Source organism: Taudactylus pleione, unplaced genomic scaffold, assembly GCF_031769625.1.
Source record: "Taudactylus pleione unplaced genomic scaffold, aTauple2 ptg000893l, whole genome shotgun sequence".
NCBI lineage: Eukaryota > Metazoa > Chordata > Amphibia > Anura > Myobatrachidae > Taudactylus > Taudactylus pleione.
Genome location: NW_028285294.1, coordinates 621722 through 639508, shown reverse-complemented (window position 1 = coordinate 639508; position 17787 = coordinate 621722). Strand labels below are relative to the sequence as shown.

The window sequence follows — 17787 nt, the reverse complement described above, 5'->3', positions numbered from 1 at the left end:
GAAAATTAGACTGTTTCTTCACGGGGGGGGGGGGGGGGGCGGGACGTATTTCGTGTGCGATAGCGGAACGGCTCGCGATCAGCCGATAGGCCGATAATTAACAGCTGCATGCCTGACATTTGCTGGATTGTTCATTGGAGATTATAGCACGGATCAGGTAGTTTAGAACGTTATGGAATTCATTTATGCTGAGTGATACTGTTCAGCCATTCATTTTAATGTCATCCAGGTTTTCAGGATCATCCCCAGCATTCGCCCCTCTAAAATGATTTTATCCTGTCTGCCTCTAAATATGGAATAAATTGCAGATCTAATATGGAGTTTACCAATAATCTGGAGTCTAAACACGACACACAACCCATTTTACTTGTTTTAATATTCTTTTAACAGGTTTTCAATCATTAAATGCAGATCTCTATTTACAGATCAATTCAGAGAGATCTGAGGAGGAATCTAGCAGGTACATTTGCTCATGATTAAAATAACAGGTCAAACGAAACCCAACGTGGAATATTTCCCTGCGCAATTAGGGACATGGTAGCGAGAAGCCAATGTTTTGGGGCTACTAGCTGTCATTGCTGTGTGCTACCGATCAATCGCACAGGGCGACCATGGGATCTTAGAATCAGCGAACTGGCTGTAGTTAACCCCCTCACTGCTGCACCGTGTTTGGTGTGTTCTGGGATCACCCTACTGTGGGAGAGTGATCATTTCACAGCCCGTTAGTCCCCGAGCATCTAGGTTGTGACATCTAGCACAGATTTATTTGCCCAGCTCTATGTGGACCCGCCACAATACACCATGGAAGCAGCCTATCAATTGTCTAGGAAATAGGGACTTTACTGAGGCATGAGGTGCAGCTGAATGGGTGCCTCCCCTCAGTGGATGTGACATGCCTGCTGCGATGTGAGAGACTCTGCAGGAGTAACGTTACCGGATGTTTGCCGGGTGTCAGGACGGTTATTAGTTATAAATCCGGTCACCTGTTTGTTTATAGAAATCTATTTATTTCTACTTTCTTGTTCCCTCATGTCATTTTTTTTAAAATAAAAAAAAATCACACTATATATATATATATATATATATATATATATATAGTGAAACAAATAGACCAGTTACCCTCGGCTGTCATGTTGGTAAGGCTAAATGACTATCTGCCTCTTTTTCTTTTTGTAAAATAAATGTTAAATCTGGAAACAAAAATCCACTTTGTCTTATTTCAGTCTAATATTGTAAAACGACCGATTGGGGAAATATCTGCTTATCTTTATGTTGCTTTCCACTGAGAAAATGCCCGAAGACAGAGGGTTACTGAGCTCTCGTGGAAGATAGAGTACATTTAACGTATATACTAAATTAATCTTTGAATATTTATTGTATATTTCAATTTAAAATAAGATAAAAAAAAACAAACACATTTACGTGGAAAATTCCCAGAAATGTTTTGACTTTAGCTGGTTTCCTGCTCCTGTTGGCGTCCCCATTACAGCGCGGTTTTCGGATTCTGCTGATTACACCTTCCTTAGCATGAGGGGGGCACACAAACTTTCACACAAACTTTGCGTCGCTTGAAGGAATGTTCTACGGAAAATATTTACAATTGGGGGTGACACCCATCTATATGATGTCTACAGCTTCCCCTAGAAAAAAAATTGAACATTGTTTGGATAGTGGGTGCAATGGTTTATGGGTAATTAATGGTCTAATGAAAGGCAGAAAGATGTCAGCAAGCTGTGACTTCATTTCCTGTATCACCTGACATAACAAGGGAAGGACCCAGTCACTGCCGCTGCAGGTAGTGACCTGGGTCTGGATCCTGTTACCGCTAGATCCTGGGAAGGACCACACAACCTTGGTGCCTAGGAGGGGGGTCAGGCGGGTGGCTGCCCGTCACGACAGCCCCACACTAGTCAGAGGATGGTTGAGGGTTCCGGTAGCCGTCTGTCAGTGCCAGGCTCTGGAGAGGTGACATTAGCACCTTCTCCCTGGTCTGAGGCTTCCCACTTACACAAGCAGCGACACAGCAGACATCTTGGGAGGGAATTCAGTCATAAAGTCAACATGCAGAATGTCCACATGCATTTAGAATGTTGACCTTCTGATTATAGAGTTAAGGTGCGATACACACACAACGATTTTTTGTACGATTATCGATAACGATATCGTTCAATCGTTGAAAAAAATCGTTCACTTTCTGAGATAAAACGATGAACGATTATCGTTCATGCGCGTTCACGTTTGTAGTTCAGTCAGACTGACCAACTCAACGATTTTCAGTAAGGGAATATGCAAAATCGTTTGTAGTTAAAAAAAAATAAAAATCGTTCATTACATTTAGTAAATGAACGATTTTAGTAAACTTTTTCGTTCATTTTTCCCTTGAAAAAATGAACATAAATCGGTTACTAAAATCGTTCATTTACTAAATCGTGTGTGTATGCAGCTTTAGTGTCGGCTTGCATTGAAAGTAAATGTAAAATAACACTGTTGATATTCACAATGTCAACATTTGGCATGTCGACATTCCATCTTTACCGACATTCGGACCATGTCGACATTAAATACTCCATACCAGTGATTCTCAAACTCTGTCCTCAGGACCCAACGCAGGTCACGTTTTGCAGGTGCACAGGTGTATTCATTACTCAACACATTTTAAAAGATCTACAGGTGGAGCTAATTATCTCACTTGTGTTTCTGTGAGGAGACCTGGAAAACATGCACTGATTGGTGTCCTGAGGAACGACTTTGAGAACCTGTGCTCTATACCACAGCCCTTGGGAGCAGCAGTCCCTACTCCTCTGCAGGGAAGTAGTGGTGAGCCTGGTGTGTTTGGGGTGCTGGGTTCTGTGGGCTCGTACCTTTCTCTGGCTCGTGTCGTTGCAGCTCCACATCTTGCTGGGGTTGAGCTACAGCTGTCCTCCATTTTGTTTCTATGCCTGGTAAAAGGAGTACCTATAGGGCCAAGCCTGGTGAATGGACTGTCGCAAAAGTTTATACCTGGTCCAGATAGCACTCATTTTGGCGTGGAAACCCTGCATGTGGCATGTAATGCCGGGGACCAGTCTCTCAGCAGACACACAGTAAAATGGGAATCTCTGCCTAAGGTTGATGCTACCGTGGCTCAGCTATGTAAGATAATTTACCAGCATACCATACTGGGTAGGGAAATTACCATTACAGTGGTTTACACTGTGGTAGGGACCTCTCTTCGGCCTAGTTTAGCTTCGACTTGAATCAATAAGGCAATATATAGGTAGTCCGAGCAATTGGCAAAGAGGCTAGAACTTGACCCATCAAAATGAGTGTTGCTACCTTTATATAGGGCTAAACTTTCAGCCCCAGCAGTCTTGGCATAACGTGCTCTTTGGCTTTGTACTTGGAAGTGGACACAGAGTCCGGGGACTCTGGAGTTCCTCACATACTCTTGGGTCTCAAAATGTACAAGATTATTTCAAAAACCACTGGAGAAATTATTTTTCCCTGTTAAGCTCCTAGAAAGAAAGGCACTAGCTTTGCTCCTTTTATCCCTACAAGAAGGTGAAGAGTCAAACCCCCGAAGGGACAGTCTTGTGGAAGGCTGCAGAGAGTTATTTAGCCTTGGACAGCTAAGTGTTCAGCTCTGAAAGCCCTCTGACCAAAGTCATGATGGGGTGGTTGTCTGCTGGGGAACTTCCGTGGAGGGAGACCGTCTGCTTCTCTTCTGGTACCATAGGTTTGATTCCACTACAGACACCTGGGTGAGAGGTATTATAACCCCACCAGTTAGAAATGAAGCAAAATGTTTTACCCCAGGAGGAAGTTATTCAGTCCATTATTTCAGTAGGAGTTGGGTATTTCAGTCCTGGAACATCATAAAGGCCTGTGATTGTACTCAAATGTTTTCATGATCCAGAAAAAGGACATTTTTCTTTCGATCTATTCAGAACAAGAAATCCCCTAATGTTTCGTTAAGGGGGGCCAAGTTCAAGATGGACTCCTTGAGGTTGGTCTCCGCTCTCTTTCAACTAATGCACGCCGCCTTTCATGCCAGCTGATTACTTCCACTCCCGCCTCCAAGACTTTGCCCGCACATTTTCCCCACCTCTGGAACTCTCTCCCTCTCCCCATCAGACTCTCCACCTCTTTGCAATCTTTGAAACGGGCTCTCAAGACCCACTACTTCATCAATGCTTTCCAGCTATCATTCTAACTCCCTGCTACATGCCCCTTCCTCCCCATCTACCCGATCTGTGTCACCCCTGTTTGTCTTCCCCTCCCTTTTTGAATGTAAGCTCTTACGAGCAGGGCTCTCTACCCTCTTGTGCTTCTGACTACTTTAGTTTCATCTACTTCTTACTCACCACTAGGACACCGAACACTTGGTTGCTTATGTTCTGTTGCTTATCTGGGTGTTATGGTCACTAATGTAGCAATATGTATTATCCATGTCCTGGTCCTGTATTGTATTGTTCTGTAAGTTGCTTGTCTACAACTTGTTTATGTACTTTGTAAGGCGCTGTGGAACATTTGTGGCGCCATATAAATAAATGATAATAATCGCCTGAGAGAAGACAGGATAATGGTGAGCTTGTACATCCAAGGCTTTCACTTGCATTCTCCATTCTGGGATGGTCAACTAGTGCCCCATCAGATTTGCCATTCGGTCCCATCGCTTTGTTTGGACCCTGTCTTTCAGCACATCTATAGTGCTGAGGGTGTTCACAAATATCATGGCAGTCATCACGGCTGTCCTCCTCAGATCTAGGGGGGTTGATTGTCCTCCCTTATTTGGCCAATCGGTTAACCAGAGAACTCCCTGGCCTTGCTGCAGACTCATGTTATGGAGACAGCCCAGGCATTGGCATCTTATGGTTGGAACCTGACACCTTCCCAGTGGATGATCTTCCTGGGGCCTCCAGCAGAATGTCTCCACAGTAGACGTGTGAAGTTGTGTTCGCTCACTGACAGGTGTGTTCGTCTCTGCATGAATGTCCTAAGAAATGGTGTTCCCCTTTTCAGGTGGTGAAATGTGTACAATTACGTTCGAGTCGTTCCAAAATTAGCTCATTTCAAAAGAGAGAAACGCCAGCTTTGCAGATTGTCTCCAGAATTCCGTCTGTTGCTCTGCTTTTGACTGCAAAGCAACATCCTCATCATGCATGTCCCCCATCTAGGACTGGATGAATGGGACACCAGCTGTCTGGTCGGGGAGGCTAAACGCTCTTAAGGATCTTTGGACTCCAGAGGAATAAACGTACTGAAGCTATCCCAAATCACCAGGGGGGCACAGGCACAGCCAATTAAAGTTGATTAACTAATGAGCTTGCTGGTTGTGTATTACAGGACCGGAAGTGTCCTGATGAAGACAGCTGTAAGCATCAAACCCCCAACTTTGTACAATCTTTTACCTAGCGGGCAGGGCAGTTTTAAAGCAAATTCATGGTTGTTTGAAACCATTTTACAGTTAAAATTCATCTAATCCTCCTTATACATTAATCCAGGGATGGAGAACCTCAGGCCCGTGGGCCGTATAAGGCTCCCGGAATCATTTGGTCTGGCCCTCTGAGCTTTTTTCTGCTAGCCTCATTTAGCTAGCAGGATGCTTAGAATTGCACCCCGCAGCCAGAATCTATGCAGCGGTGCCGCCTGGAGCATCCTTAGGACGCCTCAGACGGTCACACCGCTGCCCTTACAGCTCCCCGGAGCATCCTCACACTGGCAGATGGACAGATATATCTGCCATTGGCTGTGCAGCACAGCCGACGCGATATGTCTGTGAACGACGTCGTTCACAGACATATCGCTGGTACACACTGGCTGACGGGCACCTGATATATTGACCGATCAATTGATCGGCTAATATATGTCAGTGTGTACCCAGCTTAAGGTTCTGGTATAAAAGATAGGAATTAGGTAGACCATGTCTAGATAGACGCCCAGATGTTATACAGGCACTAGGTCGTCAGGGACAAAAGGTCGACACACAAATGGTTAACACATTTTTTTTTTTTACTAACCCTAACCGGTGGGGGGAAGTGCCTTACCCTAATGGTCATGGTAAATACCTAACCCCAACCCCCCAAAAAATAAAATGTGTCGGCTGTTTGTTTGTCAATCTTTTAACCCTGTCAACTTTCCATGTCAACTTTTACTGTGTAAACTTTTTGTTCCAGTAGACCTACTGCCTGTATAACATCTAGGGGTAAATTTACTAAGATGGGAGTTCTATTTAAGAAGTGATGTTGCCCATAGCGACCAATCAGATTCCAGGTATTATCTTCTAGGACAGGGGTTCCCAACCACGGCCCTCAAGGCACACAAACAGTCCAGGTTTTAAGGCTAGCCAAACTTGAGCATAGGTGACTTAATTAGTATTCAGTTATTTTGATTTAACATCTGTGCTCAACCATGGCTATCACTAAAACCAGGACCGTTAGTTTGCCTTGAGGATCGAGGTTGGGAAACACTGTTCTAGAAGGTGCTAGTTAAATGAGAAGTAGAATCTGATTGGTTGCTATGGGCAACATCACTTCTTAAATAGAACTTCCATCTTTGTAAATTTACCCCCTAGTGTCTATCTAGCCATTGTCAACTTTTTTACTGTCTAGCTATAGTTCGGATACCCCTGCCTAAGGCTAGTGAGAACCTCCCATATAATGGGATGCAGTCAGGAAGCCGACAGTCGAAATGCCGACTGCCGGCTTCCCGACTGTCTAATCCCAGCAGGGGTCTAATGACAGGCGTCGAAATCCTGACACCTGTCATCTTACCTACGCCGGAAGCCCGACGCCTGGCATACCGATCGAAGGTAAGCCGGGCGGCGGGTGCGGACAGCCCTGGGTTTAGGGGCTCCTGGGGGGGGGGGGCTTAGGGTTAGGCACCCCCCCACGGGAGACTTAGGTTTAGGCTGTGGGGAGGAGGGGGGGGTTAGGCACTTACAGGGGGGAGGTTATGGTTAGGCACCTGTAAGGGGGGGGGGGGGTTAGTGAATATAGATAATACCTGTTGGGATTCGAACCCCATATAATTCCTGAGACCTGTTTGTGGCTCTGCATTTCAGGATGCTCCCTACCATAACTTCAGGCTACACCATCCCTGTGGTCGGTCTAATAACATCACATATACCCTCTAAACTGGCCCACCCCTAATATGGAACGGATGGAATCTATACTTCATCAATCTTACAGGGATTACTGTATCATCTTCCAGCATTTCATATAGTAATAAAGAAATTACACAACTTTATAATGTTAGTATTTAGAATATTTTGAAAACGAAGCAAAAAGTTTGAGGCCAAATACCCAGGTTATATCAACAGGGAAAATCAGGATAGGCCAGGGAACAATACCAAGCATGATTAATGTGAGAAAGGGGATATTGTTACCTAAGTGTTTAAGATTTTAGACATAGGTTAAAGGTGCGTACACACTAGACAACTTGCAAACGACGCAATGGTCATCCAGATTTCCTTTGAACTCCCGGACAAATGAGATATCATGCATCGTTCGGTCGTTTCATCGTTAACTATATAATGTTAAACACGTCGTCTGGTTGTTTGGAAGAACGCACACACTACATGATTTAGTGTAAATCGTTAACGAGATTGTCAGATTGAGCTACTTGTAGGGGCAACCTGAAGATGCAAGTGACGCCGCACGTACACAATTTGCGATTTATCGTTCCGATGAGTCGGAATCGGGTAAATCGTTAAAAAAAAATCGTCTAGTTTGTACGCACCTTTAATCCAACTAGATCTGGTCTCAATTTATCCAGAATAATGTGACTTGTAAGATAGGTCATGTAATGTGCAGACTGCAGACCCTCCAACATGACCCCTTCCTTTCATCAGGTGCAAAATGCTCTGCTCCCGGACTTCCCATTTAATTTATGATTGCAGTCATAAACAATTAAGGGCTATATTCTATTAGCAGCGATATTGCCAGTGATAATACCGGCCCATTTCGGCGATATCGCTGATTCCGGTATATGCGCTCCTTCCTGTTTTTCGCCAAATAACAGGCGAAAACGGGTAGGTGTGATAATTTATCCTCCAAAAACAAGCGAAAATGTCAGGACATTCTGGAATATTAGTCTGTACCCCAAAAAATGGCTAACGTACATAGGAAAGCAATTTAGAAGTGTATTATTGGCTGTAAAAAAAAGTAGGATACTTAAATTGCGTTGCTTGGCTGTAATTTATGTATATGAAAACATTTTTTTTTCCAGGAAATTACTACTGCACGTAAATAGGGGGCATGCTAAAATGGGTGCAAATACATACCTCCCAATATCTAAGTCTGGCCAGGAGGGACAGTTGCGCGTGCCAGAAAATAGGGGGTGTGGCCTCATGGGAAAGGCCGTGCCCATGAGCCACGCCCCTGTTTTTTGTCATGCTGGGGGCTTGCCCAGCACTTCGGGAGCTGCTGGACAGCCGCCCAGCCTCTTCAAGAGCCGGCACTTTGTATATGGATGATGCGCGTCATCCATTCACCGCTGCTCAGCTATGCAGAGCAGCGGTGTTAGCGGGTCCTGCCCAACTTCCCCCCTGCCCACGGGACACTGCGGCCTGCGTGTGGGACAGTACCTATAAAACGGGACTGTCCCGCTGAAATTGGGACAGTTGGGAGGTATGCAAGTATATTTTGGTGTCGTAAAAACGCACTTTTAAAAAAAGGATAAATAACACCTGCTGTAGCCACGTACAGTGTTTAAAACACCTGTCGCATCCATACAGCCCCCTGAAATACCAGACCCAATACGTTAAACCCATTTTCAATTTTTTTTTTTCCACCCAAAACTTCATCTATTGTTTAGGGCCAAACTACGCAAATTACAAACAACTTTTGGGGTAATTTATCATGGGAGGGGGGCCAAAGGGCTCTGAAAGAAATCCCCACATTTCTAGCCAAAAACAGGGATTTTGCATTTTATTTTCAACTGTTCTCAGATGGTCTTATCGCCTGCTTCAGTCTATCCGATTATCGTGGGTGTGATAATCGGCCGATATTATCGCCGCTAATTGAATACAGCCCTAAGTGGGAAGTGGTCCTGGAGCAGAGCATTGTGCACCTGGTGGAAGAAGGGGTCATGTTGGAGGATCTGTAATGCGTGGTTATGCCATACTTGCCGACAATCAGCTCCCGCCTTCCGGGAGGGAGCTGAATGCCTGCATACAGCAGGGGGCGTGGTCGGGCAATGACTCCGTATTGGGGGTGGGGCCAGGGCATGATTGCATCCTTGTGGCCGCACCCCCTCTTCACAATGCGAAATTAAATGCATTGTGAAGGGGGTGGGGCCACGATCGCCCCCTCCCTCCCCCCTGAATTTCTATTAGTAGTCCTGGGGGGCAGGCGGCAGCAGCCGGGAGGCTTGTCTGCCTTTCCGGGGAGTCAGCAGCGGCACCCGATATTCGGGAGGCTCCCGACCACATCGGGAGGGTAGGCAAGCCTGAGTTAGGTTCCTACAGGGTTAATAGGTCACCTGTATACAGGGCTATTTTTCAGCTGGAACCCTGAACCTCTCATGTAATGTCCTGGGCCAACATGTATTTTCCATTAGATTAGTTTTATTTTAAAGGCCTTTCTAAGTGCCTTATTTTCTAAATACTAATATATATATATAAATTGTTTTTCTATAGCTCCACCCACAGTTCCTGAACCTATTTTTCCTGTATACAATATAATACCTATAGGCTAGGATCATGGTCACACTTCCTGCTATTCCCAACAGCCAATCACAACATGGCTGCCGGCTACAGTGCACAATAATCCCGAGAAACAACATGGCTGCCGGAGCGACGACAGTGACGCCCCCACCCAGTAATAACATGTCTGCCGTTCTCACACAAGAAATGGCCGCCAGTCACAATATGGAGACCAGACGCACAATAGACGCCAATCACATCATGGACGCCGGGGCGCCTTCCACACGTCACGGCCTGAACTACACTTCCCAGCTCCCCCCGCGCGGTCCTGTCCGGGCTCCCCTGTGTGTGGAGGGAAAGAGAGCGCGCGCGGGACAGTGACGTGCAATCTGAGCGCCGCCATCTGAGCGGTGTATGAGAGAACGTGAGGGACGGAGGCGGCGGCGGCTGTCCGGTGAGAGAGAGACCGTTATACCGGAGAGGTGATGGCACTGGGAGACGGTCTCTGACGGGGGAGTGACAACTGCTGGGAGAGACATTGCCCTGCAGGGGCCACAGCGTGGTACAGGGGCAGGGAATGAGTGCACTCACACACACACAGAGGTACTGCACTGACACCAGGACCCAGAGAGGTACTATACTGACACCAGGGGACAGAGAGGGGTACTGCACTGACACCAGGACCCGGAGAGGTACTATACTGACACCAGGGTCACATAGAGGTACTATACGGACACCAGGGTCACAGAGAGGTACTATACTGACACCAGGGGACAGAGAGGGGTACTGCACTGACACCAGGACCCGGAGAGGTACTATACTGACACCAGGGTCACAGAGAGGTACTATACTGACACCAGGGTCACATAGAGGTACTATACTGACACCAGGGTCACAGAGAGGTACTATACTGACACCAGGGGACAGAGAGGGGTACTGCACTGACACCAGGACCCGGAGAGGTACTATACTGACACCAGGGGACAGAGAGGGGTACTGCACTGACACCAGGACCCGGAGAGGTACTATACTGACACCAGGGTCACATAGAGGTACTATACGGACACCAGGGTCACAGAGAGGTACTATACGGACACCAGGGTCACAGAGAGGTACTATACGGACACCAGGGTCACAGAGAGGTACTATACGGACACCAGGGTCACAGAGAGGTACTATACGGACACCAGGGTCACAGAGAGGTACTATACGGACACCAGGGTCACAGTGAGGTACTATACGGACACCAGGGTCACAGTGAGGTACTATACGGACACCAGGGTCACAGAGAGGTACTATACTGACACCAGGGTCACAGAGAGGTACTATACTGACACCAGGGTCACAGAGAGGTACTATACGGACACCAGGGTCACAGAGAGGGCTACTGCACTGGCACCAGGACCCAGAGAGGTACTATACTGACACCAGGGGACAGAGAGGGGTACTGCACTGACACCAGGACCCGGAGAGGTACTATACTGACACCAGGGTCACATAGAGGTACTATACGGACACCAGGGTCACAGAGAGGTACTATACTGACACCAGGGTCACAGAGAGGTACTATACTGACACCAGGGGACAGAGAGGGCTACTGCACTGGCACCAGGACCCGGAGAGGTACTATACTGACACCAGGGTCACAGAGAGGTACTATACTGACACCAGGGTCACAGAGAGGTACTATACTGACACCAGGGGACAGAGAGGGGTACTGCACTGACACCAGGACCCGGAGAGGTACTATACTGACACCAGGGTCACATAGAGGTACTATACGGACACCAGGGTCACAGAGAGGTACTATACGGACACCAGGGTCACAGAGAGGTACTATACTGACACCAGGGTCACAGAGAGGTACTATACTGACACCAGGGGACAGAGAGGGCTACTGCACTGGCACCAGGACCCGGAGAGGTACTATACTGACACCAGGGTCACAGTGAGGTACTATACGGACACCAGGGTCACAGAGAGGTACTATACTGACACCAGGGTCACAGTGAGGTACTATACGGACACCAGGGTCACAGTGAGGTACTATACTGACACCAGGGGACAGAGAGGGCTACTGCACTGGCACCAGGACCCGGAGAGGTACTATACTGACACCAGGGTCACAGTGAGGTACTATACGGACACCAGGGTCACAGAGAGGTACTATACGGACACCAGGGTCACAGAGAGGTACTATACGGACACCAGGGTCGCAGAGAGGTTCTATACGGACACCAGGGTCACATAGAGGTACTATACGGACACCAGGGTCACAGAGAGGTACTATACTGACACCAGGGGACAGAGAGGGGTACTGCACTGACACCAGGACCCGGAGAGGTACTATACGGACACCAGGGTCACATAGAGGTACTATACGGACACCAGGGTCACATAGAGGTACTATACGGACACCAGGGTCACAGTGAGGTACTATACGGACACCAGGGTCACAGTGAGGTACTATACGGACACCAGGGTCACAGTGAGGTACTATACGGACACCAGGGTCACAGAGAGGTACTATACTGACACCAGGGTCACAGAGAGGTACTATACTGACACCAGGGTCACAGAGAGGTACTATACGGACACCAGGGTCACAGAGAGGGCTACTGCACTGGCACCAGGACCCAGAGAGGTACTATACTGACACCAGGGGACAGAGAGGGGTACTGCACTGACACCAGGACCCGGAGAGGTACTATACTGACACCAGGGTCACATAGAGGTACTATACGGACACCAGGGTCACAGAGAGGTACTATACTGACACCAGGGTCACAGAGAGGTACTATACTGACACCAGGGGACAGAGAGGGGTACTGCACTGACACCAGGACCCGGAGAGGTACTATACTGACACCAGGGTCACATAGAGGTACTATACGGACACCAGGGTCACATAGAGGTACTATACGGACACCAGGGTCACAGAGAGGTACTATACGGACACCAGGGTCACAGAGAGGTACTATACTGACACCAGGGGACAGAGAGGGGTACTGCACTGACACCAGGACCCGGAGAGGTACTATACTGACACCAGGGTCACATAGAGGTACTATACGGACACCAGGGTCACAGAGAGGTACTATACGGACACCAGGGTCACAGAGAGGTACTATACTGACACCAGGGGACAGAGAGGGGTACTGCACTGACACCAGGACCCGGAGAGGTACTATACTGACACCAGGGTCACATAGAGGTACTATACGGACACCAGGGTCACAGAGAGGTACTATACGGACACCAGGGTCACAGAGAGGTACTATACGGACACCAGGGTCACAGAGAGGTACTATACTGACACCAGGGTCACAGAGAGGTACTATACGGACACCAGGGTCACAGAGAGGGCTACTGCACTGGCACCAGGACCCAGAGAGGTACTATACTGACACCAGGGTCACAGAGAGGTACTATACTGACACCAGGGTCACAGTGAGGTACTATACGGACACCAGGGTCACAGTGAGGTACTATACGGACACCAGGGTCACAGAGAGGTACTATACGGACACCAGGGTCACAGAGAGGTACTATACGGACACCAGGGTCACAGTGAGGTACTATACGGACACCAGGGTCACAGTGAGGTACTATACGGACACCAGGGTCACAGAGAGGTACTATACTGACACCAGGGTCACAGAGAGGTACTATACTGACACCAGGGTCACAGAGAGGTACTATACGGACACCAGGGTCACAGAGAGGGCTACTGCACTGGCACCAGGACCCAGAGAGGTACTATACTGACACCAGGGGACAGAGAGGGGTACTGCACTGACACCAGGACCCGGAGAGGTACTATACTGACACCAGGGTCACATAGAGGTACTATACGGACACCAGGGTCACAGAGAGGTACTATACTGACACCAGGGTCACAGAGAGGTACTATACTGACACCAGGGGACAGAGAGGGCTACTGCACTGGCACCAGGACCCGGAGAGGTACTATACTGACACCAGGGTCACAGAGAGGTACTATACTGACACCAGGGTCACAGAGAGGTACTATACTGACACCAGGGGACAGAGAGGGGTACTGCACTGACACCAGGACCCGGAGAGGTACTATACTGACACCAGGGTCACATAGAGGTACTATACTGACACCAGGGTCACAGAGAGGTACTATACGGACACCAGGGTCACAGAGAGGTACTATACGGACACCAGGGTCACAGAGAGGTACTATACGGACACCAGGGTCACAGAGAGGTACTATACTGACACCAGGGTCACAGAGAGGTACTATACGGACACCAGGGTCACAGAGAGGGCTACTGCACTGGCACCAGGACCCAGAGAGGTACTATACTGACACCAGGGTCACAGAGAGGTACTATACTGACACCAGGGTCACAGTGAGGTACTATACGGACACCAGGGTCACAGTGAGGTACTATACGGACACCAGGGTCACAGAGAGGTACTATACGGACACCAGGGTCACAGAGAGGTACTATACGGACACCAGGGTCACAGTGAGGTACTATACGGACACCAGGGTCACAGTGAGGTACTATACGGACACCAGGGTCACAGAGAGGTACTATACTGACACCAGGGTCACAGAGAGGTACTATACTGACACCAGGGTCACAGAGAGGTACTATACGGACACCAGGGTCACAGAGAGGGCTACTGCACTGGCACCAGGACCCAGAGAGGTACTATACTGACACCAGGGGACAGAGAGGGGTACTGCACTGACACCAGGACCCGGAGAGGTACTATACTGACACCAGGGTCACATAGAGGTACTATACGGACACCAGGGTCACAGAGAGGTACTATACTGACACCAGGGTCACAGAGAGGTACTATACTGACACCAGGGGACAGAGAGGGCTACTGCACTGGCACCAGGACCCGGAGAGGTACTATACTGACACCAGGGTCACAGAGAGGTACTATACTGACACCAGGGTCACAGAGAGGTACTATACTGACACCAGGGGACAGAGAGGGGTACTGCACTGACACCAGGACCCGGAGAGGTACTATACTGACACCAGGGTCACATAGAGGTACTATACGGACACCAGGGTCACAGAGAGGTACTATACGGACACCAGGGTCACAGAGAGGTACTATACTGACACCAGGGTCACAGAGAGGTACTATACTGACACCAGGGGACAGAGAGGGCTACTGCACTGGCACCAGGACCCGGAGAGGTACTATACTGACACCAGGGTCACAGTGAGGTACTATACGGACACCAGGGTCACAGAGAGGTACTATACTGACACCAGGGTCACAGTGAGGTACTATACGGACACCAGGGTCACAGTGAGGTACTATACTGACACCAGGGGACAGAGAGGGCTACTGCACTGGCACCAGGACCCGGAGAGGTACTATACTGACACCAGGGTCACAGTGAGGTACTATACGGACACCAGGGTCACAGAGAGGTACTATACGGACACCAGGGTCACAGAGAGGTACTATACGGACACCAGGGTCGCAGAGAGGTTCTATACGGACACCAGGGTCACAGTGAGGTACTATACTGACACCAGGGGACAGAGAGGGCTACTGCACTGGCACCAGGACCCGGAGAGGTACTATACTGACACCAGGGTCACAGTGAGGTACTATACGGACACCAGGGTCACAGAGAGGTACTATACGGACACCAGGGTCACAGAGAGGTACTATACGGACACCAGGGTCGCAGAGAGGTACTATACGGACACCAGGGTCGCAGAGAGGTACTATACGGACACCAGGGTCGCAGAGAGGGGTACTTAACTTGACACCAGGGTCGCAGAGAGGGGTACTTAACTTGACACCAGGGTCGCAGAGAGGGGTACTTAACTTGACACCAGGGTCGCAGAGAGGGGTACTTAACTTGACACCAGGGTCGCAGAGAGGGGTACTTAACTTGACACCAGGGTCGCAGAGAGGGGTACTTAACTTGACACCAGGGTCGCAGAGAGGGGTACTTAACTTGACACCAGGGTCGCAGAGAGGGGTACTTAACTTGACACCAGGGTCGCAGAGAGGGGTACTTAACTTGACACCAGGGTCGCAGAGAGGGGTACTTAACTTGACACCAGGGTCGCAGAGAGGGGTACTTAACTTGACACCAGGGTCGCAGAGAGGGGTACTTAACTTGACACCAGGGTCGCAGAGAGGGGTACTTAACTTGACACCAGGGTCGCAGAGAGGGGTACTTAACTTGACACCAGGGTCGCAGAGAGTTGCTATACTGACACCAGGATCGCAGAGAGGTGTTATACTGACACCAGGGTCGCAGAGAGGTACTGCACTGACACCAGGGGTCACAGAGAGATATTGCACTGACACCAGGAACCGGAGAGGTACTATACTGACACCAGGGGACAGATGGGTACTATACTGACACCAGGGTCACATAGAGGTACTATACTGACACCAGGGGACAGAGAGGGGTACTGCACTGACACCAGGACCTGGAAAGGTACTATACTGACACCAGGGTCACATAGAGATACTATACTGACACCAGGGTCACAGAGAGAGGTACTATAGTGACACCAGGGTCACAGAGAGAGGTACTATACTGACGCCAGGGTCACAGAGAGAGGTACTTTACTGACGCCAGGGTCACAGAGAGGGCTACTGCGCTGACGCCAGGGTCACAGAGAGCAATAGTATACTGCACCACGAACCAGGGCACGGTAGCATACTGCCACCGGGGGACAGAGAGCGGTAGCATACAGCCATGGCCAAAAGTTTTGAGAGTGACACAAGTATTGGTTTTCACAAAGTTTGCTGCTTCAGTGTTATTATACCTTTTTAGTCAGATGTTACTATGGTATACTGAGGTAACATTACAGCATTACATAAGTGTCAGATGTTATTATGGTATACTGAGGTAACAATACAGCGTTACATAAGTGTCAGATGTTACTATGGTATACTGAGGTAACATTACAGCATTACATAAGTGTCAGATGTTACTATGGTATAATGAGGTAACATTACAGCATTACATAAGTGTCAGATGTTACTATGGTATACTGAGGTAGCATTACATAAGTGTCAGATGTTACTATGGTATACTGAAGTAACATTACAGCATTTCATAAGTGTCAAATGTTACTATGGTATACTGAGGTAGCATTACATAAGTGTCAGATGTTACTATGGTATACTGAAGTAACATTACAGCATTACATAAGTGTCAGATGTTACTATGGTCACTGAGGTAACATTACAGCATTACATAAGTGTCAGATGTTACTATGGTATACTGAGGTAGCATTACATAACTGTCAGATGTTACTATGGTATACTGAGGTAACATTACAGCATGACATAAGTGTCAGATGTTACTATGGTATACTGAGGTAACATTACAGCATTACATAAGTGTCAGATGTTACTATGGTATACTGAGGTAACATTACAGCATTACATAAGTGTCAAAGGCTTTTATTGACAAATACATTAAGTTTATGCAGAGAGTAAATATTTGCAGTGTTGACCCTTCTTTTTCAAGACTCTTGCAATTCGCCTGGCATGCTGTCACTCAACTTCTGGGCCATATGCTGACTGATGGCCGCCCATTCTTACCTAATCAATGCTTGGAGTTTGTCAGAATTTGTGGGTTTTTGTTTGTCCACCCGGCTCTTGAGGATTGACCACAAGTTCTCAATGGGATTAAGGTCTGGAGAGTTTCCTGGGCATGGACCCAAAATTTCGATGTTTTGTTCCCCGAGCCACTTAGTTAACACTTTTGCCTTATGGCATGGTTCTCCATCATGCTGGAAAAGGCATTGTTCCTCACCAAACTGTGCTTGGATGGTTGGGAGAAGTTGCTCTTGGAGGATGTTTTAGTACCATTCTTTATTCATGGCTGTGTTCTTAGGCAAAATTGTGAGTGATTCCGCTCCCTTGGCTGAGAAGCAACCCCACACATGAATGGTCTCAGGATGCTTTACTGTTGGCATGACACAGGACTGATGGTAGCGCTCACCTTTCCTTCTCCGGACAAGCGTTTTTCCCGATGCCCCAAACAATCGGAAAGGGGATTCATCAGAGAAAATAACTTTACCCCAGTCCTCAGCAGTCCAATCCCTGTACCTATTGCAGAATATCAGTCTGTCCCTGATGTCTTTCCTGGAGAGAAGTTGCTTCTTTACTGCCCT

At 48.2% G+C, this 17787-nt stretch overlaps 1 protein-coding gene across 2 annotated transcripts in view; it reads left to right on the top strand.

Annotated features, from left to right (window-relative positions):
* The first annotated feature begins 9945 nt into the window (after positions 1-9945).
* DCAF1 (DDB1 and CUL4 associated factor 1) overlaps positions 9946-17787 on the top strand; it is a 39227-nt gene continuing 31385 nt past the window's right edge. Inside the window, exon 1 of one of the 2 annotated variants that reach the window (XM_088459075.1) lies at positions 9946-10079. In XM_088459075.1, coding sequence (XP_088315201.1) covers positions 10040-10079 — 40 coding nt within the window. In that variant the 5' untranslated portion in view covers positions 9946-10039. Of the gene's footprint in view, positions 10108-17787 lie in introns of both variants that reach the window. The other variant, XM_088459076.1, reaches the window with a different exon arrangement.